This window comes from Coregonus clupeaformis, chromosome 23 (assembly GCF_020615455.1).
Source record: "Coregonus clupeaformis isolate EN_2021a chromosome 23, ASM2061545v1, whole genome shotgun sequence".
Taxonomy (NCBI): domain Eukaryota; kingdom Metazoa; phylum Chordata; class Actinopteri; order Salmoniformes; family Salmonidae; genus Coregonus; species Coregonus clupeaformis.
The window spans coordinates 30295900-30319472 of NC_059214.1; the positions used below are offsets into that span (position 1 = coordinate 30295900).

The 23573-nt window shown below is 41.9% G+C and overlaps 1 protein-coding gene across 2 annotated transcripts in view; it reads left to right on the plus strand.

Moving 5' to 3' along the window:
• Nucleotides 1-23573, plus strand: part of LOC121536864 (motile sperm domain-containing protein 2) — a 28931-nt gene that overhangs the window by 403 nt on the left and 4955 nt on the right. Inside the window, exons 2-11 of one of the 2 annotated variants that reach the window (XM_041844470.2) lie at nucleotides 228-368; nucleotides 480-543; nucleotides 2780-2932; nucleotides 3980-4066; nucleotides 4254-4408; nucleotides 6459-6519; nucleotides 7700-7738; nucleotides 8005-8129; nucleotides 11762-11932; nucleotides 18400-18521. In XM_041844470.2, coding sequence (XP_041700404.1) covers nucleotides 336-368; nucleotides 480-543; nucleotides 2780-2932; nucleotides 3980-4066; nucleotides 4254-4408; nucleotides 6459-6519; nucleotides 7700-7738; nucleotides 8005-8129; nucleotides 11762-11932; nucleotides 18400-18521 — 1010 coding nt within the window. In that variant the 5' untranslated portion in view covers nucleotides 228-335. Of the gene's footprint in view, nucleotides 1-62; nucleotides 369-479; nucleotides 544-2779; nucleotides 2933-3979; nucleotides 4067-4253; nucleotides 4409-6458; nucleotides 6520-7699; nucleotides 7739-8004; nucleotides 8130-11761; nucleotides 11933-18399; nucleotides 18522-23573 lie in introns of those variants that run through there. The other variant, XM_041844469.2, reaches the window with a different exon arrangement.

A 23573-nucleotide genomic window follows, 5' to 3' on the forward strand; every position in this document is an offset into this window, starting at 1 on the left:
GTCTCATATAAGGCTTTACTCTGCAACTACTTTTGCTCAGTATTTGCCGCTCATCCGGGTATCCGGAGCAGCACATAACGGGATAGCCAGTCTTGTCGGCGACAACAGTACCATTTTTGTCATCAACGCTTACGTTGATAAATATTTAAATAAACCATGAATGTTCTTTACATTTGATTGAATGGACCTGAGATATCTTATTTTTATGTATCACTTTGATGATCTAGCCAAGAGCCAAAATGGCAATACAAGGGCAACAGCTTCATACACTAGAACTGATTCATCCGTCAACTTCAATGTACCCACACTAGCCAGAACAGCAGAGTCACTTGAACATGGCGGAAGTTGGGCAGTTCGAAACAGAGCAGGTAGCCCACCAGTTTATTTTTTTAGCAATAATACATACATTTTGCTAGGCATTTTGTTATGAAAAAAATGCGTTCATTACACAATGCTAACTTATCTCTCTTATACAACAGGACATTGAGAAGAAGATTTTGGAGACGAGACAGAAGTTCAAGAATGAGTACATCCAAGGACAAGGTAAGTTCATGCTAACAGGCTAGTTAGGTAGCAAAATAACATTTTCAACAACATCCCCATGATCTAGCTAGTTAGCTACTGTAACAGCTAGCTAGCTGTTAGCTAAAAGCCAGATATCATGGGCTGTTCGTTTTGAGTCCATCCACCTAGCTATTTTTACTTAGTTAGCGCAACAAAGTATCATCCTCATAGCTACCAGTCAGTTGTCTGACATATTGTTCTGATACATTAATGAATGGATGAAAAAGTATTATTAGTTTTCCTTCTGGCAGTGACATGACATATTTCTGTTCACACCATGATTATGATCTAAACTACGTTTTTTTGTAATAGAAAAACCTGTTATTTTGAGTAGCCTACTTGGTGTAGACTTTAAAGCCATACTAAATGCCTTTCACTTCCCTGATAAGCATTGTTGAGAGACCAATCCATCTTTGAAAGAACACTTGTTTCCTAAACAATCTTTATATTGGTAGCTACATGTCAGCATTTTCCTAAATGAGGTAGCTGAAGGCAGCCTTGTTTTGTAAATGGGGCTAAATGCTGTCTTCACACTATGGTTGGGTCTTGTCGTAAAAGGTTAGAAGCAACAAACTCATAGGTGCTGTAAGTGTTGTTGTTGTACACAATCAGTCAAAAGTTTGGACACGAACTCATTCAAGGGTTTCTCTTTAGTTTTACAATTTTTTACATTGTAGAATAATAGTGAAGACATCAAAACTATGAAATAACACATATGGAATCATGTAGTAACCAAAAAAGTGTTAAACACATCAAAATACATTTTATATTTTATATTCTTCAAATAGCCACCCTTTGCCTTGACAGCTTTGCACACTCTTGGCATTCTCTCAACCAGCTTCATGAGGTAGTCACCTGGAATGCATTTCAATTAACAGGTGTGCCGCCTTAAAAGTTAATTTGTGGAATTTCTTTCCTTCTTAATGCGTTTGAGGCAATCAGTTATGTTGTGACAAGGTAGGGGGGGTATACAGAAGATATCCCTATTTGGTAAAATACCAAGTCCATATTATGGCAAGAACAGCTCAAATAAGCAAAGAGAAACGACAGTCCATCATTACTTTATGACATGAAGGTCAGTCAATACGGAACATTTCAAGAACTTTGAAAGTTTCTTCAAGTGCAGTCGCAAAAACCATCAAGCGCTATGATGAAACTGGCTCTCATGAGGACCACCACAGGAATGGAAGACCCAGAGTTACCTCTGCTGCAGAGGATAAGTTCAGTAGAGTTACCAGCCTCAGAAATTGCAGCCCAAATAAATACTTCAGAGTTCAAGTCACAGACACATCTCAACATCAACTGTTCAGAGGGGACTGTGTGAATCAGGCCTTCATGGTCGAATTGCTGCAAAGAAAGAGACCTGCTTGGGCCAAGAAACACGAGCAATGGACATTAGACCGGTGGAAATTTGTCCTTTGGTCTGGAGTCCAAATTTGAGATTTTTGGTCTTTTTGAGACGCGATGTGGGTGAACGGATGATCTCCGCATGTGTAGTTCCCACCGTAAAGCATGGAGGAGGACGTGTTATGGTGTGGGGTGCTTTGCTGGTGACACTGTCTGTGATTTATTTAGAATTTAAGGCACACTTAACCAGCATGGCTACCACAGCATTCTGCAGCGATACGCCATCCCATCTGGTTTTGGCTTAGTGGGACTATCATTTGTTTTTCAACAGGACAATGACCCAACACACCTCCAGGCTGTGTAAGGGCTATTTGACTAAGAAGGAGAGTGATGGAGTTCTGCATCAGATGACCTTGCCTCCACAATCCTCCGACCTCAACCCAATTGAGATGGTTTGGGATGAGTCGGATGGCAGAGTGAAGGAAAAGCAGCCAACAAGTGCTAAACGTATGTGGGAACTCCTTCAAGACTGTTGGAAAAGCATTCCAGGTGAAGCTGGTTAAGAGAATGCCAAGAGTGTGCAAAGCTGTCATCAAGGCAAAGGGTGGCTATTTGAAGAATCTCAAATATAAAATATATTTTGATTTGTTTAACACTTTTTTGGTTACTACATGATTCCATATGTGTTATTTCATAGTTTTGATTTCTTCACTATTATTCTACAATGTAGAAAATAGTCAAAATAAAGAAAAACCCTTGAATGAGTAGGTTTGTCCAAATCTTTGACTGGTAGTGTAGGTCAGACGTTGGAGTAGGTATTCAGTTTCATGTGAGTGATGTAAGTTGTTTACTTCTCTATCCCTCACAGAATCAGACAAATATGACTCCAGAGATGTGGACAGGCTACAAAAGGATGATGCTCTGGTGGAGGCATACCTGACATGGCGACTATACTCTGTGGACGATGCCCTGAAGATGATTGATGACAGTTTCCTGTGGAGGAAAGAGTTTGGTTTGAATGGTGAGCAGTCTGGGCACATATTTAACCTCTCGTAAAACTGCACTGCACGTGCACATGTTTTCAGAAAATGAAGAAGTTGTCAGTGTCGGTCATCAATGAATCACCCTTGATTCCGCTGTTTTTTATCTATGCATAGTCACTTTACCCCTACCTACATGTACAAATTACCTCGACTAACCTGTACCTCCGCACATTGACTCTGTACCGGTACCCCCTGTATATAGCCTCACTATTATTATTTTATTGTGTAACTTTTTTAAATATTTACTTTAGTTGTTTTAGTAAATATTTTCTTAACTCTATTTTCTTAACTGCATTGTTGGTTAAGGGCTTGTAAGTAAGCATTTCAAGGTAAGGTCTACTACACCTGTTGTATTCGGCGCATGTGACAAATAGAGTAGATAAATCAAATCATATTTTATCTGAGAAGCCTGTGGTTGTATTTGTACCCTACAACATCTGACTTTGGCCTTGTTTAGGTTTGAGTGTAGAAAACAGGAACAGCACACATTCTCACTCCCTGCTAAACTAGTATCCTAACTGTATTCAAATACAGGCAAGTTATACAGAGCAGTTTAATTTGGGCCTATCAGTATCACCACACTGTGGGAGGATGAATCAGTAGCTGTCTTTGTGTGCCAATGTGGGATAGATTCTTGGCCTTCTCTCAGATAAAGGCTTATTGTGTGCTGTGTGGCAATATCTCCATCCGTTCCGCACGGAGACAATCCTCTATTTTTCTTAAGTTTCACTTTTAAATTGCTGCATTTTACTCATGCAAATACAGACAACATTCAGTTTGTTAAATCGGTGTCATGCAGAAATTAGATTTACGAACATTATCTCTTCCAATTGCTAAAGTTCTGATATCGACAATGACTTAATGTCACTTGTTGACAAGTTTTGTCTGTCTTGTATGGAGGAGAGGATTTAGGAATACTTTGGTTTTTAAGATAAATATTTTGTCCAGTAATTGTTCCTGTTATGAAATGTTCTTATTGAATGCTGTTTTAGATTGTTGGCTGTGAATGTTTTGTCTTGTTTCAGACCTCACTGAGAGCAGCATTCCAAAGTGGATGTTTGAGACGGGGGCTGTCTTCCTCCACGGCTATGACAAGGAAGGCAACAAGCTCTGTATGTTGATTAATGATGCTCATACTGCACCATATGTGTAATTGATTTGACTCTAATAATTACTCACCGACACAATATTATTACCCCTTACAAAAGGATACCAAAAATGGTAAGCCTTTGTTCTATAATATGTTTAACACATATATGTTGAGGTTATTGAATGCGATACTTTTGTCTGTGTTTTCAGTCTGGTTCAAAGTCAAGCTACATACCAAGGATGCAAAGACCAGCATGGACAAGAAGAAGTATGTTGCCTTCTGGCTGGAGCGCTATGCTAAGAGAGAGCCAGGGATGCCACTCACTGTTGTGTTCGACATGGCTGATTCAGGGATCAGCAATATCGTAAGTGAACACTTACCTTTTTGATTAACATTGTAGTCTTTTCTTGTATTTGTCAACTGCCCTTATTATTTGATAGTGTTTGAAGAATCACTGTAGTGTCATCCATGGCTACAGTATGTCAATAGCTCTGCTTTCAACCAATGTCACTGTTGATCCACAGATTAAAGGAGAGCTTTATTGGTTAATTTCTGTCCTCCATAATTAAACATGTTTTCCCCATTTTCAAAAAGAAGTAGCCTACGTCTGTCTGTGTGTGGTTATGAGTGTCATTGAAGTCCTGTTGAGCATCCTAATTCTGCTTGCTGTTTGAGCCAGGAACTTGGAGGGATTGGTGCTCTTCAATGGTTTAACACATTGGAGATTAAAGTGACCTTTAAATTAGTTTGGTCAATCCAAGTCGGCTGACGGCCTAATCCATAGACTGACTTTGTCCATTGGAGCCTCCCAGCAGGCACTCTCCTTTCTGTCAGCCAGCTCGCTTCACAGGCCAAACTCTCTCCTGGAGAAATTACCCAGTTAAATACACACACACACACACTTGCCAGAGAGAGGATAAATAACTTCACGAAACCCAAATATGAAATTAGTGGATTAGTAGATCAGTTTGGGGAGCAGTCTTAATGAAGTTTGCTGAAATAGCCCACTGTGTGGGCTGGAACAGGCCTGGCCAGTGTTATCTCTAATTTTCTTTGGGAGTCTAGTGCAGTGGTTCCCAACCAGGGGTACCAGGGTACTTGGCCTATCCACAGGGGGTACTTGAGAAGAATCATGAGACCATAGGCCTACTGGTAAAATGCACATGAGGGGGTACTTCAGGGGTACTCTGGGCAGAGCAAAATTCAGTAGGTGGTACAGTAACCAAAAAAGGTTGGGGACCATTGGTCTAGTGCAGTGTTTCCCAACCCTGGTCCTCGAGTGCCCCCAACACTATACATTTTTATTGTAACCCTGGACAAGCACACCTGTGTACTGTTGGGGGTACTCAAGGACCAGGGTTGGGAAACACTGGTCTAGTGCATGGCAATACGTCTGTCTGTAGGGCATGGGATGTAGACAGGCTGATAGGCTCCTCTTCCTAAGGGTCTGACTAGATTGCTAGTACTGTTGTCTGATGATAATATGGCCATTATGGTAATGAAAAACGTGTGCTACCTTTGACTGAGCAGGGCTCTACAGTGTGACCATTATACTTGCATATGCGCCTAAATATGTTGTTGTGCGACCTGGAATTTTAATTTAGGACCACCAGTGCACATAGAAAAATGAAGGATTCTAGCTTTAATATCTCATATTTTTCATTGTGCTCCTACATTTCTTTGTGTGTGCCTGCATTTTTCAACACATGCTCCTTGTAAAAAAAGGTCAGCGTAGAGCCCTGCTGAGTAAATTCTCATGAAGGAGGCATTTCATGTTAGATGTAATCCATTCAACTGACTGAAAAGTTTTAGATACCAGTAGTCTTGTGTGTTTGTATAAAGATCCACCTCTGTCCTTGTTTCAGAGGCCTCAGGACAGATAGCATTGGGTTGTTTAGAGAACACATTTGCACACACAAAAAGGACACTTTTGAGTTTCAAAGCTGTCTGTAGTTAACTCAGCCAAGGCTTGATACTGTATGTAGAGCGAGTTTATGCAACCTTTTATGAAGATCAAGGTTACGCAATCATAAAGTAAACAACCAGACTGTGCAACGTTTCAGCAAATACTGTGAATGGATTACAGTTAATAATACAATCTGAGCAATGCAAGAGTAGGCTAGCCTTAGTTGTGGTGTTGCATGGGCACTGTATCTTACGATTTCCCCTGAAATATAGTGAATATGATTGAGGTGAGGGAAGGTGTTTGAAAGTATGAAATGTATTGACTACAGGTTTGTTCAGTTTTGTGACAAAGTTTAAATGGTTATGAATTGGGTCTTTGCAGATCTAGCTTGAGGCAGTAAATATCTCCCGCTGAGCAAACGGGTTCCCTATAGAAAGGCCATAAAACGTCTTTGAGGCTGTATAGTATTGTTCTTTCTGAGTACTTATACTCTTTCTTTCTTTTTCAGGACATGGATTTTGTGAAGTATATCATTAATTGCTTCAAAGTGTATTATCCAAAGTTTCTATGTAAGTATATTTAACATTTTAGTCATTTAGCAGATGCTCTTATCCAGATCAACTTACAGTTAGTGAGTGCATACATTATTATTATTATTTATTTTTTATTCTGGCCCCCCGTGGGAATCGAACCCACAACCCTGGCGTTGCAAACGCCATGCTCTACCAACTGAGCTACATCCCTGCCGGCCATTCCCTCCCCTACCCTGGACGACGCTGGGCCAATTGTGCGCCGCCCCATGGGTCTCCCGGTCGCGGCCGGCTACGACAGAGCCTGGATTTGAACCAGGATCTCTAGTGGCACAGCTAGCTAGTGCCTTAGACCACTGCGCCACTCGGGATATATAAAACGTGAAACAATATGGAGTTCATTCACAGGTTGATTGATAAACGTTGTATGACACAGATATATAATTGGTCCTATTATTGACCCACATCCTGTTTTTAAAATGAGTTTTATTAAATGTATTATAAGAAACAAAAGTATATGGAATGCCATCATATGATTCTGTGTTATGGCCAATGCTACATTAGTATATCGAACTTTAGGAACACCTTCCTAATATTGAGTTGCACCCCTTCCCCTTTTGCCCTCAGAACAGCCTCAATTCGTCGGGGCATGGACTCTACAATGTTTCGACAGCGTTCCACAGGGATGCTGGCCCATTTTGACTCCAATGCTTCCCACAGTTGTGTCAAGTTGGCTGGATGTTCTTTAGGTGGTGGACCATTCTTGATACACACAGGAAACTGTTGAGCGTGAAAAACCCAGCAGCGTTGCAGTTCTTGACACAAACCGGTGCGCCTGACACCTACTACCATACCCCATTGAAAGGCACTTAAATATTTTGTCTTGCCCATTCCCCCTCTGAATGGCACACATACAAAAGAATGGCTTACCAAGAAAAACTTCCAAAAGGACTAATTTGAAGTAAAAAGTAGTTGGCACACAAACACAATCCATGTCTCAATTGTCTCAAAGGTTAAATAAGTGCTTTTAAGCCATCTCCTCCCCTTCATCTACACTGATTGAAGTGCATTTAACAAGTGACATCAATAAGGGATCATAGCTTTCACCTGGATTCACCTGGTCAGTCTATGTCATGGGAAGAGCAGGTTCTTAATGTTTTGTATACTCAGTGTAGCTTGTCTTATATTTCACCCCTCAGTCATGGTCTTGTCATTTCAGCCAAAATGATCATTGTCGACATGCCGTGGATCATGAATGGTAAGTTATGTAGTTATTAAAATGATTTGCTATAGAAATGTTAGTGCCCATGAAGAACCAGTATTTATGATAATCTAATCATCGTAGTTTGGACATCGTAGTTCAAATCAGAGTGTATTCATCGCATACACAAATTTGCAGATGTTATCGCAGGTGCAGCGAAATGCTGATGTTTCTAGCTCCAACAGTGCAGTAATATCTAGCAATAAAATAACCAAAAAGAAAATAACAAATTACAAGTTCTGACATGTTTTTTTTTTTTTTAGCTGCATGGAAGATTGTGAAGACATGGTTGGGTCCAGATGCCATCAGCAAGCTCAAGTTTGCATCTAAAAACGAGATCCAGACATTTATTGGCCCTGAATACCTTCCTCCTCACATGGGTGGAACGGTATGTACCCGCAATATTCAACTCACTGAAGTTGGCAGTGACTCTATCTACCTGGCTACATACATTTTCATCTTACTATCACTATTTCTTACCTCAATTTTCATGAGAAAATGTGACTAACCTGTGATTAATCAATATTTATCACAATTATTTCGCATGGTTGACTTAAACCAATGATTCCCACGTTTTGGACTTCTAACCCCTTTTAAACATTGTGTGTTGGATTCGTCTATTTCTTCTGCATCCGTAGATACCAACCATTAGTCTGTGTGATTAACGGGCTGAGCTAGAGCGGTTTTTGTGAGACAAGGGCAGATCCCGAAGGGGCCGGGTCTTTAAGCTGTAGTGTCTGAATGGTTCGATCTATGAAAAGCTCAGAATCTCAGGAACACGCATATGTAACATGTTTTGCTCTATGACGCTCGCCAGCTACACAAGAGTAGTTAGAAGGTAAGGGGTTCTTCTAAATAGAAGATCATAGGAAATCCCAGGACATAGTGTCTATAATACTGCAATAAGCTCACATAGTTGCTGTCACAAACTCCAAACAGTGGTCACTGATGAGTTGGATATTAATTTCCCAGTGAGCAAACAATTTCTGTACTTACAGCATTCATATAAATTCATTTTTATCAGGTTTTTGCTTCGGCAGACCTTATATATTTCATTGACATTCATTAATGCAACTGTTTATGTCAACTTGTTTTGTGTTCTACTTGTAGCCCTGGTTGTCCTGAAAATAAAATGGTTAAACGCTTCATTGTGAGGCTAAATATAAGGGTTGGACATCAAAAAAAAATTATACAGCTGCACCATCGAGGGCATCCTGACTGGTTGCATCACCGCCTGGTATGGCAACTGCTTGGCCTCTGACCGCAAGGCACTACAGAGGGTAGTGCGTACGGCCCAGTACATCACTGGGGCAAAGCTTCCTGCCATCCAGGACCTCTATACCAGGCGGTGTCAGAGGAAGGCCCTCAAAATTGTCAAAGACTCCAGCCACCCTAGTCATAGACTGTTCTCTCTGCTACCGCACGGCAAGCGGTACCGGAGTGCCAAGTCTAGGTCCAAAAGACTTCTCAACAGCTTCTACCCCCAAGCAATAAGACTCCTGAACAGCTAATCATGGCTACCCGGACTATTTGCACTGCCCCCCCACCCCATCCTTTTTACGCTGCTGCTACTCTGTTAAGTATTTATGCATAGTCACTTTAACTCTACCCACATGTACATACAGGTGGGAAAAAAGTATTTAGTCAGCCACCAATTGTGCAAGTTCTCCCACTTAAAAAGATGAGAGAGGCCTGTAATTTTCATCATAGGTACACGTCAACTATGACAGACAAATTGAGAAAAAAAAATCCAGAAAATCACATTGTAGGGGATTTTAATGAATTTTTTTGCAAATTATGGTGGAAAATAAGTATTTGGTCACCTACAACAAGCAAGATTTCTGGCTCTCACAGACCTGTAACTTCTTCTTTAAGAGGTTCCTCTGTCCTCCACTCGTTACCTGTATTAATGGCACCTGTTTGAACTTGTTATCAGTATAAAAGACACCTGTCCACAACCTCAAACAGTCACACTCCAAACTCCACTATGGCCAAGACCAAAGAGCTGTCAAAGGACACCAGAAACAAAATTGTAGACCTGCACCAGGCTGGGAAGACTGAATCTGCAATAGGTACGCAGCTTGGTTTGGAGAAATCAACTGTGGGAGCAATTATTAGGAAATGGAAGACATACAAGATCACTGATAATCTCCCTCGATCTGGGGCTCCACGCAAGATCTCACCCCGTGGGGTCAAAATGATCACAAGAACGGTGACAAAATCCCAGAACCACACGGAGGGACCTAGTGAATGACCTGCAGAGAGCTGGGACCAAAGTAACAAAGCCTACCATCAGTAAACACTACGCCGCCAGGACTCAAATCCTGCAGTGTCAGACGTGTCCCCCTGCTTAAGCCAGTACATGTCCAGGCCGTCTGAAGTTTGCTAGAGTGCATTTGGATGATCCAGAAGAGGATTGGGGAGAATGTCATATGGTCAGATGAAACCAAAATATTACTTTTTGGTAAAAACTCAACTCGTATGTGTTTGGAGGACAAAGAATGCTGAGTTGCATCCAAAGAACACCATACCTACTGTGAAGCTATGGGGTGGAAACATCATGCTTTGGGGGCAGTTTTTCTGCAAAGGGACCAGGATGACTGATCCGTAAAGGAAAGAATGAATGGGGCCATGTATCAGTGAGTTTTGAGTGAAAACCTCCTTCCATCAGCAAGGGGCATTGAAGATGAAACATGGCTGGGTCTTTCAATATGACAATGATCCCAAACACACCGCGGGCAACGAAGGAGTGGCTTCGTAAGAAGCATTTCAAGGTCCTGGAGTGGCCTAGCCAGTCTCCAGATCTCAACCCCATAGAAAATCTTTGGAGGGAGTTGAAAGTCCGTGTTGCGCGACAGCCCCAAAACATCACTGCTCTAGAGGAGATCTGCATGGAGGAATGGGCCAAAATACCAGCAACAGTGTGTGAAAACCTTGTGAAGACTTACAGAAAACGTTTGACCTGTGTCATTGCCAACAAAGGGTATATAACAAAGTATTGAGAAAATGTTGTTATTGACCAAATACTTATTTTCCACCATAATTTGCAAATAAATTCATAAAAAATCCTACAATGTGATTTTCTGGATTTTTTCTCTCATTTTGTCTGTCATAGTTCGATGTACCTATGATGAAAATTACAGGCCTCTCTCATCTTTTTAAGTGGGAGAACTTGCACAATTGGTGGCTGACTAAATACTTTTTTTCCCCACTGTATTACCTCAACTACCTCAACTAGCCGGTGCCCCCGCACATTGACTCTGCAACGGTACCCCCCTGTATATATAGCCTCCCTACTGTCACTTTATTTGACTTCTGCTCTTTTTTTCTCAACACTTTTTTGTTGTTTTATTCTACTTTTTTATTTAAAAGAAATGCACTGTTGGTTAAGGGCTGTAAGTAAGCATTTCACTGTAATGTCTGCACCTGTTGTATTCGGCGCATGTGGCCAATACAATTTGATTTGATTTAATTTGATTTATGAAAATCCTGGCCTTAAATGGCCATGTACTCTTATAATCTCCACCCGGCACAGACAGAAGAGGACTGGCCACCCCTCAGAGCCTGGTTCCTCTTTAGGTTTCTTCCTAGGTTCCTGCCTTTCTAGGGAGTTTTTCCAAGCCACCGTGCTTCTACATCTGCATTGTTTGCTGTTTGGGGTTTTAGGCTGGGTTTCTGTATAGCACTTTGTGACATCTGCTGATGTAAAAAGGGCTTTATAAATACATTTGATTGATTGCCTCCCTACTGTCACTTTATTTTACTTCTGCTCTTTTTTTCTCAACACTTTTTTGTTGTTGTTGTTTTATTCTTACTTTTTTTGTTTAAAATAAATGCACTGTTGGTTAAGGGCTGTAAGTAAGCATTTCACTGTAATGTCTGCACCTGTTGTATTCGGCGCATGTGACCAATACAATTTGATTTGATTTGATTTGATTTTGAAGTCAGATAAATTAAAAGCCAATTTTTGCTGGGGTCTCTGGACTGATAGTATTCAACCTATCTCTGACTTCATTCTAGGACCCCTTCAAATACAGCTATCCTCCCCTTCCTGACGATGACTTCCAAACGCCCATATGTGAGAACGGACCAATCGTCAGCGAGGATGACAACGAGAACAAGGAGGGCGAATCAGACAGCAAGGAGTTAGAATCAAGCTTCAGCTCCGATGTCGCTGTCAAGCCCAAAAAGGTACAAAACCTCCCCTTTTGTTTATTTACCAACTCCTCCCTCTGAATGTAGGTACAGTAAGGAAGACAGTAACATATAGAAATGCATGAAATATTTATGCTGTAGCTGCATATAAACTCGTACTCCGTCTTGAATAGCCTACTACTTATCCACTTGATTTTCAGAAGTAATACATGACAGTCTGTTGTCATGTTTCTAATTTAGCCTTCCATTAAATCTGATGATGGCTACTGCTATTACTCATTAACAGTAGAGTCAATATAGTTAGTATCTGAAGTGAGCTGAGAATGATTACTGACAGTTTAACCCTGCCCTGGGCTCTCTTAGAAACAGCAGAGACTTTTTCTCTTCATCATTAGCCCTAATTAACATTAAACACATCCCGTTCACACTCGGCAGTCAATTAAGACGTTAGAAGTTCAGTCAAGTTCCTCCTCACTTTGATGTGCCGTTTTCCTTCCAGATCCTTTCATTTCTCAACGTTTAGTGTGAGATTACAGCATGTAATCGGGGTCCTCTGTGGAGAGAGCTGTGAATGGTTGAGGCACTATGCCCTGATTTGGCAGCTGTTAAGCTCCTCCTCATTGTCTCGGTCAAGGTGACTCCCCATGTCTCCAGCTGAAGCTTAATCCTTCCTGTCCACTGACTGTACCCACATAACCACACATCACAGTCCCACTCTCTGGGTCTCCTTCACAGTCTCCCTCACTCAACCCACGGCTCCTCTCATCTCCTGAGCACTTCTCTGGCAACTGAGAATGTGTCAAGTCTGACTGCCGTCACAGAAGCTCTTCCTAGCTGCGCTAGAGACTGTTTTTTCCCCCATGCGTCGTTCAGCATACCTGACTTCACAGGAGTGTTTAAAGCAGTTCCCAGAATACTTCATTTATTTTGTGTTGCCACTAATGATTTTGGCTCAACCTTTTTGGAGGCTGGGGGAATGAGAGAGAGAGAGAGAAACTTTGGGGTGATGTGGTTTGTCAGAGGCTGTTATTTGTGTGTGTGATGGTCTCAGCTGGTTAGTTGGCAGCCCCACCGGCCCGGCCGGCCCCCGTGCAGCCTGCCACCATCACAGAGACACCCTGCAGCTCTTGGCTTTAACACCTCTTCACAGACACCATCTAGCGTTCTCTGCTGTCGTCAGGCTGCTGCACCCTAGCAACGGTCAGGGCATCATTGCCAACAATGCAGCACATATTTATTTAGCTCTCTCTCTCTGTCGGTCTGTCTCTGTTTCTCTGTCTCTCGCTCTCTCTCTCTTCATATAGCTAGGGGTCTTCATTATTTATAAACAGTGGATATTTGGCCTCTTTTCTTTGTGTGACACACAAAACAAACACACATTGTAGTGTGGCTAATAGATCAATATCAGCCACGCTGGGTTTCGCTACGCTAGCTGTCTCTACTCTAGCTCTCTCTACGATAGCTGTCGCTGCGCTAGCTGTGTATCCTTATTCCTGGCGGAGGGCTGTGTTGTCTCTACCGTGTCAGACTCGACAGGGAGGGTGTATAATTGTGCTGTGACTGCGCTGTGTCGAAGCAGACTCCTGCTGAGCCCTTAAGCCGTCTGGGTAACCTGCACCACTGTCATAGCTCACAGGGGACTCTGTACACACACACACACACACAAACTTGCGCTCCAGAGTGGCCCTGGCAGCTACACGTCACGAAGCTGCTCGCATGAGCCTCTTAAGCCTCTTCATGCACAACAGATTTAGATTTACAAAATTGAGATATGCAAATGGGGGGGAATAATTCACATGCAACCCCTCTCCTTGGAAAGGCCTGCTGATGGTATTGAAACATACAGGACAGACCTGGAGTCATGCTGCACCCTCTGCTGCTGCCCTGGAGTGTAGCTATGTATTGATGGTCAGGGAGGGTCAGCCTGCCTTGCGCAATCCCAGAGGGACCGGTATGGTTCAGGTTCAGGTTCAGCCTGAGTAGTTATTTGACATTATCAGGGAATGTCTGTTAGCTAGTAGGCCAACTAGCTATTATATTTTATAAACTGGGTGGTTCGAGCCCTGAATGTTGATTGGCTGACAGCTGTGGTATATCAGACCATATACCATGGGTATGACAAAATATTTATTTTTACTGCATTAATTACATTGGTAACAAGTTTATAATAGCAATAATGTACCTCTGGGGTTTGTGGTATATGGCCAATATACCACAGCTAAGGGCTGCGTCCAGGCACTCTGCATTGCGTCGTATACCACACCTCCTCGGGCCTTATTGCTTAAGCATAGACTTGATGATAAATCAGTTTGACAAACCAGAATCTAAGCCTCATCAAGTTTTTGTGTGGTTTTGTGTGTTGGCCTATGTGCAATTTAGTGGATGAATATATGTGAATGGGTCCATCGATACACTTGAGCAATGTTCCCTCTTACTTTTTTTCAGCACTGAGCAAATTTCAGGTCTGCTGAGCGCAAACTTGAACGTTGTGAAAATTCTGTGCAACCTCCAGCGCGTGTTTACTGTGAACACTGAGGCTGTACCCGCTTTAAGTTTGTTTTAAGTGGCCAAGTAGGCTACTTTGGCTATTTGATCATAATGTAGGCCTACCATCAAAAACAATGGAGAAAAATGCGTCCCACAAAATGTTTCCATGGAATTAGCAGTTATATCATTAAACCTACAGTAGCAGCCAATGTGTGGTGTTCAACGTAGGCCTATATTCCATGAGACTTTGGGAAAAAAACATGCAGATCTTGACATTAACCCGTTAATCCACATGTCCTTCAGACAAGGATGGGCTAGTAACTCACTAACTAGCAAATAATATGGACAAATGTGCACACGTGGCTACATGCAGCTCTCACTTAGATTTTTTAAAAAGTGCATTACTGAAGATCGCTCATACCGTAGCTGATTTGTTATGGCACACCGGTCTGTGTAGAGTACGGGCCTTATCCGTGCCTGTCAATGCAATGGAATCCTACTCCAATGCGCTCTGCCTACAAGAAATTCTCTTGCATAGTTCATTTTGTTTCGGTATATTACATTGATTTGAAAGTGGCTAATATTGCGTTGACTTGATCACATTTCCCACAGTAGAGCAAAACATTGATAGTGTTGACTAAAGGGGAAAACTCAAGAAAGGTGAGTGAAGTTCAATCTCGTGCTTCTCTGTGCGGGTGAATATTTATTCTGCGTGGCAGTCTGAGGGGAGCTGCACGCCGGCGCACGCGTGCAGCTTAGAGGGAACATTGCATGTGAGCACAATGTGGTCTTTGGTGGCTCTGATTTAACCAGTCCCTAATGATCTACCTAGGCTATAGGCTAATCTCTTGGCTTGCTGGCTTTAAAGGGATACTTTGGGATTCTGACAATGAGGCCCTTTATCTACCTCCCCAGAATCAGATGAACGTGTGAATACCATTTTTATGTCTCTGTCCAGTATGAAAGAAGTTAAAGTAGTTTCTCAAGTTAGCATTGGCTCACGAAACTACCTCCAACTTCCTTCATACTGGACACCGAGACATAAAAATGTTAACCACAAGTTCATCTGATTCTGGGGAGGTAGATAAAGGGCCTCATTGCCAAAATCCCCTAGTTTCCCTTTAAGGTTAGGGTTCTAACACCAATCATGATACCCATTGTTTACAGCTTGTCTGTTTGCACACATTCAATCATTATCATGTTCTGCTGCTCCTCTCTCTACATTAACATTGTCCTCCCTCCTGAATCAATACATACAATCTCTGAAGCTGGAGACACTTATCTCCCTCACTAACTTTAAGCATCAGTTGTCAGAGCACCTTACCGATCACTGCACCTGTACACAGCCCATCTGAAATTAGCCCGCCCAACTACCTCATCCCTATATTGTTATTTATTTTGCTCATTTGTACCCCAGTATCTCTATTTGCACATCATCTCTTGCACATCTATCATTCCAGTGTTAATACTAATTGTAATTATTTTGCACTATAGCCTATTTTATTGCCTTACCTCCATAACTTGCTAAATTTGCACACACTGTATATATATGTATTTCTGTTGTATTTTTTTTGACTTTGTTTTGTTTTACCCCATATGTAACTCTGTGTTGTTGTTTTTATCGCACTGCTTTGCTTTATCTTGGCCAGGTCGCAGTTGTAAATGAGAACTTGTTCTCAACTGGTTTACCTGGTTAAATAAAGGTGAAAAAAAAAATATGTGGCTCTCAACAGTGTGTTGATACAGTAGCTTCCCAGAGCGGTCAGCTAATTGCCTTTCTCTCTGTTTTGACCCAAGGGCTGGTTTTGGTAAGACATTGTATGATCTCAGCCACACCAGCAGCACTGATTCCTGGAGAGTTCTGCATTCTGAAAGGGCAGTCTGAGGGTTTTACTCATGTACCAGCCCCGCCATCTAATCACCATCATGGACACGTTGAGCCTTTGATTGAATCCAAAATGGACCTTGAACAAACATTTCAAATATGACCCCCACAATGTGTTGCACTTATCAGAATGTGATGATTTTGAAGAGATTTGTAGCCAATGAAGTAGGCTATCAGATACATAACTCACAATACTCTATCATAAAAGAGGAAAAGTTTGCCACCTTGATTCCCGTTCCAGTGACCAGCATAATAACATGGTGATATTTTATCCAACTTAAGTATTTTACCTTACTTAATATAACATTAGGGAAATAATGTTTTTGTAGAGAAAGGAAAGCATGTGTGCCAAGTGTATACATGCCTAAATGTATTGTACTGAACTTTTAACCCAAAAGCATATTTTATTCTATCATTACTGTTGTATTCATTTCAAATGAGCCTATCTACTGTACTGTAACGATGAATGTACTAATGTTTATAATACTAGGACAAGAGTATTCTACTACCACCAGCATGAAATCCTTTGTTATTTTTACCGCACTCAATGTTAGCACATTTGCACTGACACTGAAGTGATACAATGGATGCTCAACTACCTTATGCCATATTATAACTGTAATTGTAGGCGCTTCCTTTGTGTATGGATGCCTTTTCACACAACGAGAGAGTAATCTGTATTGTGCCTTATTGTCAATAACCTCTCCAGATGATCAGACTGTCAATCCATGGTCTGCTTGGGGAAGCTGCCTACAAATTATATTATCAAAACAAGTATTTCATACGGTCTACATTTCTTAGACATTTCTGGAGCTATGGATTTCAAATTGTATCTGCTGCCTACATCAGCCTTATACACTCCAGCTTGTGTCTTTTTTTGTTGTGGTGATTTTCTAATTTTAGCCAGTAGGATTGGACTGTTGTGTGTTGATATTACATATTAAGACCTTCCAATAATGTTAGTTCATGCATGGTTTGTAGTTCTAGTGCCAAAGATTAAGCTCAATATTATCTCACTACTGAGTATTTTGATCCTGGTATTGACTAACCAGAATGATAAACAGGAAATGGGTTTTTTTACTCATGTTTGATTAACAATTAATTTTGTTATGAGTTGAACTTTTATGCAGTTATTTTATACAATGTATTTAATCAATGGAAATGCTGTATTTTTTAAATTTAATCAACCAAGCAGTCAATTCAAGTCAATTATGGTCATGTATCTTTCAACAGCAGCTAATTAATCCCCATATCTTACTCAGTTCTGTATTGCACTTGATTTGAACACTAAATAAAAATAAACATTTCAGAAGCAGCTCAAAGTCTCTTGATGTCTTTGTGTCATCTGTGTGTGGTGTGTGTCGCAGCAGCCTGCTGAAGGGGGAGGCACGTGTGTGTGTTGCTTATCACAGCAGAAGACACACTCCATCTGACTCATTAGGGCTTGTACGTGCATCACAGGCAGACCCTAGTCACCTCTCTTCCAGTTCTCCCATCTTCTCACATCCTCTCCTGCTGTGCTCCCCATCTCCCATCTGCCTCACACAAGCTGTGGGACTGGCCTTGGTCAATATGCTATGGAAACCAAATTATGCTTGTCCCACCACAACTTCATCTGTCCTTTCCCAACTTTCTGCTAACATTGCACAAACCATGTGTTTATCAGCTGTTCTGTGGTCTTGTGACCTCATTGTGTGAGTGGGTGTATGATGGAGTCTGTTGGATTTGGGCGAAAGTTTACAGTTGAAGTGAAAGAGCTGACTGGCCATTGTCATGGGGTTATGTGTTCTCTCCATGGGAACTCTCTGTGAGTTCTCACAGGACATGTCTGTAGTGTTCATGTTGCCTCACTGTACTGTGAACAAGGGTCAGGGGTTGTTATGGGGATAGATGTATTGATTGTGAAATGAAGTGACCTGTCATACAAAAACTCACTATTTCTAACATTTTCTATCCCATCATTTGAAATGGACTATAGTTAGGCATTTAATAGTATTATTTAGAAATTAATAAAGATAACTTAGGATAATTTGTATCTTTAGAACACCTCTCCAAACAAAGCACCTTAGAATAATTTGATCAGTGTGTTGATGAACATTGTCTCACGAAGCCACTGTTGTCCTTGTTTCAGGTGTATTTCTCAGAGGAGAGCCTGAGCACTCTGAAGCTGGACGACAACGACAAAGGAGACAGCCGGTCGAAGGGAGCCAGGAAGCCACTGACCACATTCAAGGCCCCTCTGCTACACGTTAGGTATTCAACCCAACCTTCTCAGAACTCCCTCTCTTAGTATCCCTCTCTTAGTCCTCTTCCTGAATATCAAATCAACCCCTAGCCCCTACTCGCAAGGCACTCCTGTATCTCTGAAAGAATCAAAGAGGTGTAAGAAATATGGTAGTTCTTTCACCTTGCCTTCTGGGTGGAATTTTCAACGAATTGTTTATCCAGTAGTTGCAGATGTACAAGAGTTTCTAGGAAGTCGAAAGAGACTAGGGTTTGATTTGGAATTCAGCATATCTCTCAGCTGCACTCAAGGCTTAAAGAATAGCCGGACTGGTAGCACAGTGACTAGGCTATAGCCAATCCATGTCCACATGCTGGATTTGAAGGGGTTGTAGAGCTTAGGGTGAATGTGTTGTTGACACGCAAGCCCAGCGCCAGATATCGATACGTTTGTATCTGGATGGATCGATTGATCTTGTATTATCTAAACAGAAATAAAGGATGCCTGAGATCAATTGTGCATTGACTGGAAGTCAGTTACTGCAGTTAATTACTGTGCAGTAATAATCAATGGAATTAATTGATCACACCGATGATTACTGCCCATATTGACCAAGGAACAGCCAGTAGTCCCATCATGCAAATTGGATGGCCTAATGAATGTTGCAGTAGGGATCAAGGGACACTTTTGTGCAAAACATAGTTCAAGGTCATTCTGTTACCTAATTGTAGTCTTTAGTGATGAAGCTGATACAGTGGGGAAAAAAGTATTTAGTCAGCCACCAATTGTGCAAGTTCTCCCACTTAAAAAGATGAGAGGCCTGTAATTTTTGTCATAAGTACACGTCAACTATGACAGACAAAATGAGGAGAAAAAATCCAGAAAATCACATTGTAGGATTTTTTATGAATTTATTTGCAAATTATGGTGGAAAATAAGTATTTGGTCAATAACAAAAGTTTCTCAATACTTTGTTATATACCCTTTGTTGGCAATGACACAGGTCAAACGTTTTCTGTAAGTCTTCAAGGTTTTCACACACTGTTGCTGGTACAGTGGGGAGAACAAGTATTTGATACACTGCCGATTTTGCAGGTTTTCCTACTTACAAAGCATGTAGAGGTCTGTAATTTTTATCATAGGTACACTTCAACTGTGAGAGACGGAATCTAAAACAAAAATCCAGAAAATCACATTGTATGATTTTTAAGTAATTAATTTGCATTTTATTGCATGACATAAGTATTTGATACATCAGAAAAGCAGAACTTAATATTTGGTACAGAAACCTTTGTTTGCAATTACAGAGATCATACGTTTCCTGTAGGTCTTGACCAGGATTGCACACACTGCAGCAGGGATTTTGGCCCACTCCTCCATACAGACCTTCTCCAGATCTTTCAGGTTTCGGGGCTGTCGCTGGGCAATACGGACTTTCAGCTCCCTCCAAAGATGTTCTATTGGGTTCAGGTCTGGAGACTGGCTAGGCCACTCCAGGACCTTGAGATGCTTCTTATGGAGCCACTCCTTAGTTGCCCTGGCTGTGTGTTTCGGGTCGTTGTCATGCTGGAAGACCCAGCCACGACCCCATCTTCAATGCTCTTACTGAGGGAAGGAGGTTGTTGGCCAAGATCTCGCGATACATGGCCCCATCCATCCTCCCCTCAATACGGTGCAGTCGTCCTGTCCCCTTTGCAGAAAAGCATCCCCAAAGAATGATGTTTCCACCTCCATGCTTCACGGTTGAGATGGTGTTCTTGGGGTTGTACTCATCCTTCTTCTTCCTCCAAACACGGCGAGTGGAGTTTAGACCAAAAAGCTCTATTTTTGTCTCATCAGACCACATGACCTTCTCCCATTCCTCCTCTGGATCATCCAGATGGTCATTGGCAAACTTCAGACGCGCCTGGACATGCGCTGGCTTGAGCAGGGGGACCTTGCGTGCGCTGCAGGATTTTAATCCATGACAGCGTATTGTGTTACTAATGGTTTTCTTTGAGACTGTGGTCCCAGCTCTCTTCAGGTCATTGACCAGGTCCTGCCGTGTAGTTCTGGGCTGATCCCTCACCTTCCTCATGATCATTGATGCCCCACGAGGTGAGATCTTGCATGGAGCCCCAGACCAAGGGTGATTGACCGTCATCTTGAACTTCTTCCATTTTCTAATAATTGCGCCAACAGTTGTTGCCTTCTCACCAAGCTGCTTGCCTATTGTCCTGTAGCCCATCCCAGCCTTGTGCAGGTCTACAATTTTATCCCTGATGTCCTTACACAGCTCTCTGGTCTTGGCCTTTGTGGAGAGGTTGGAGTCTGTTTGATTGAGTGTGTGGACAGGTGTCTTTTATACAGGTAACGAGTTCAAACAGGTGCAATTAATACAGGTAATGAGTGGAGAACAGGAGGGCTTCTTAAAGAAAAACTAACAGGTCTGTGAGAGCCGGAATTCTTACTGGTTGGTAGGTGATCAAATACTTAAGTCATGCAATAAAATGCAAATTATTTACTTTAAAATCATACAATGTAATTTTCTGGATTTTTGTTTTAGATTCCGTCTCTCACAGTTGAAGTGTACCTATGATAACAATTACAGACCTCTACATGCTTTGTAAGTAGTAAAACCTGCAAAATCGGCAGTGTATCAAATACTTGTTCTCCCCACTGTATTTTGGCCCATTCCTCCATGCAGATCTCCTCTAGAGCAGTGATGTTTTGGGGCTGTCGCTGGGCAACACGGACTTTCAACTCCCTCCAAAGATTTTCTATGGGGTTGAGATCTGGAGACTGGCTAGGCCACTCCAGGACCTTGAAATGCTTCTTACTAAGCCACTCCTTCGTTGCCCGGGCGGTGTGTTTGGGATCATTGTCATGCTGAAAGACCCAGCCACGTTTCATCTTCAATGCCCTTGCTGATGGAAGGAGGTTTTCACTCAAAATCTCACGATACATGGCCCCATTCATTCTTTCCTTTACACGGATCAGTCGTCCTGGTCCCTTTGCAGAAAAACAGCCCCAAAGCATGATGTTTCCACCCCCATGCTTCACAGTAGGTATGGTGTTCTTTGGATGCAACTCAGCATTCTTTGTCCTCCAAACACGACGAGTTGAGTTTTTACCAAAAAGTTCTATTTTGGTTTCATCTGACCACATGACATTCTCCCAATCCTCTTCTTGATCATCCAAATGCACTCTAGCAAACTTCAGACGGGCCTGGACATGTACTGGCTTAAGCAGGGGGACACGTCTGGCACTGCAGGATTTGAGTCCCTGGCGGCATAGTGTGTTACTGATGGTAGGCTTTGTTACTTTGGTCCCAGCTCTCTGCAGGTCATTCACTAGGTCCCCCCGTGTGGTTCTGGGATTTTTGCTCACCGTTCTTGTGATCATTTTGACCCCACGGGGTGAGATCTTGCGTGGAGCCCCAGATCGAGGGAGATTATCAGTGGTCTTGTATGTCTTCCATTTCCTAATAATTGCTCCCACAGTTGATTTCTTCAAACCAAGCTGCTTACCTATTGCAGATTCAGTCTTCCCAGCCTGGTGCAGGTCTACAATTTTGTTTCTGGTGTCCTTTGACAGCTCTTTGGTCTTGGCCATAGTGGAGTTTGGAGTGTGACTGTTTGAGGTTGTGGACAGGTGTCTTTTATACTGATAACAAGTTCAAACAGGTGCCATTAATACAGGTAACGAGTGGAGGACAGAGGAGCCTCTTAAAGAAGAAGTTACAGGTCTGTGAGAGCCAGAAATCTTGCTTGTTTGTAGGTGACCAAATACTTATTTTCCACCATAATTTGCAAATAAATTCATTAAAAATCCTACAATGTGATTTTCTGGAGAAAAAAAATTCTCAATTTGTCTGTCATAGTTGACGTGTACCTATGATGAAAATTACAGGCCTCATCTTTTTAAGTGGGAGAACTTGCACAATTGGTGGCTGACTAAATACTTTTTTCCCCCACTGTATATATATATATTGTATATTCTTATAAACACAAGAACATTCATCACTGAACCGTACCATTCAAGGCCGGGGCGATGGTTGTGGTCTTTTGTTTGGCTGGCTTAGCCGTAACCAGAGGGAAAGGCTTCAAGATGGATGCCATGTCTCCCTTCTTCAGGTCTATGGGCATATCTGAGGACAGAGGGGAGAGAACACAGCTCAGTCATGTAAGCTACAGATACAGTTGTGATCATCTGCTACGGCCTCACCCAGCCAGGTGTATCTCTGTTGGTTTTCCTGCTGAGGGAAAATATATTAAATATGTGTGTTGCATAATTGTGTTGTTCATAAAAAATCCTACAATGTGATTTTGTGGAGAAAAAAAATCTCAATTTGTCTGTCATAGTTGATGTGTACCTATGATGAAAATTACAGGCCTCTCTCATCTTTTTAAGTGGGAGAACTTGCACAATTGGTGGCTGACTAAATACTTTTTTCCCCCACTGTATATCCCTTTACCCTGAGGTTGATTATAGACCGGCATTCTTCAGGCTTCTATTTACATTTTAAGAACGTTCTCATTACTAATCATTAAAAAATATATATATTGATCTAAAGCGTGTTGTGTGGGGTGCCATTAGGTTCAGATTGTTTTCAGGTACAGTACTTGAGAGCTGCCTCCATAGATGGGTATTCCGATGTTAAATTAAATCAATCCTATGTTCCTGAATCATTTCCGCCCAGTTCAGTTTTTTGGAGAGCCGACTCTTTGATGTGAGATTTGTCACAGCTACGGGCTACGTATTAGAGTGATAAAAAGATTTATATGAGCCTTAAATGCAATTATGTCTCTGAGCTGTGTTAGCCCTGATTCCAGTGAGTCCACGAGGAAGGCAGAACTAGAGCTGGAGGGGCGGAAGAGGGGAGGCTTTGATCTGCACAATGTGTTTGTCAAAAGGTTTCCTGCAGTCTAGAGAATCATTCCGGGCTCAGGGGAGTAATGGGCTCCTCACAACACTTTACTGGGGCAATGAACAAACACAGGAGGATGTGGAAGGGAAGGAAGTTGGAACAATCCGTTGTTTAGAGGAGATGAAGCCTAAGGAATGTACAGCGAGACTTAATATACACTATACAGGAATTT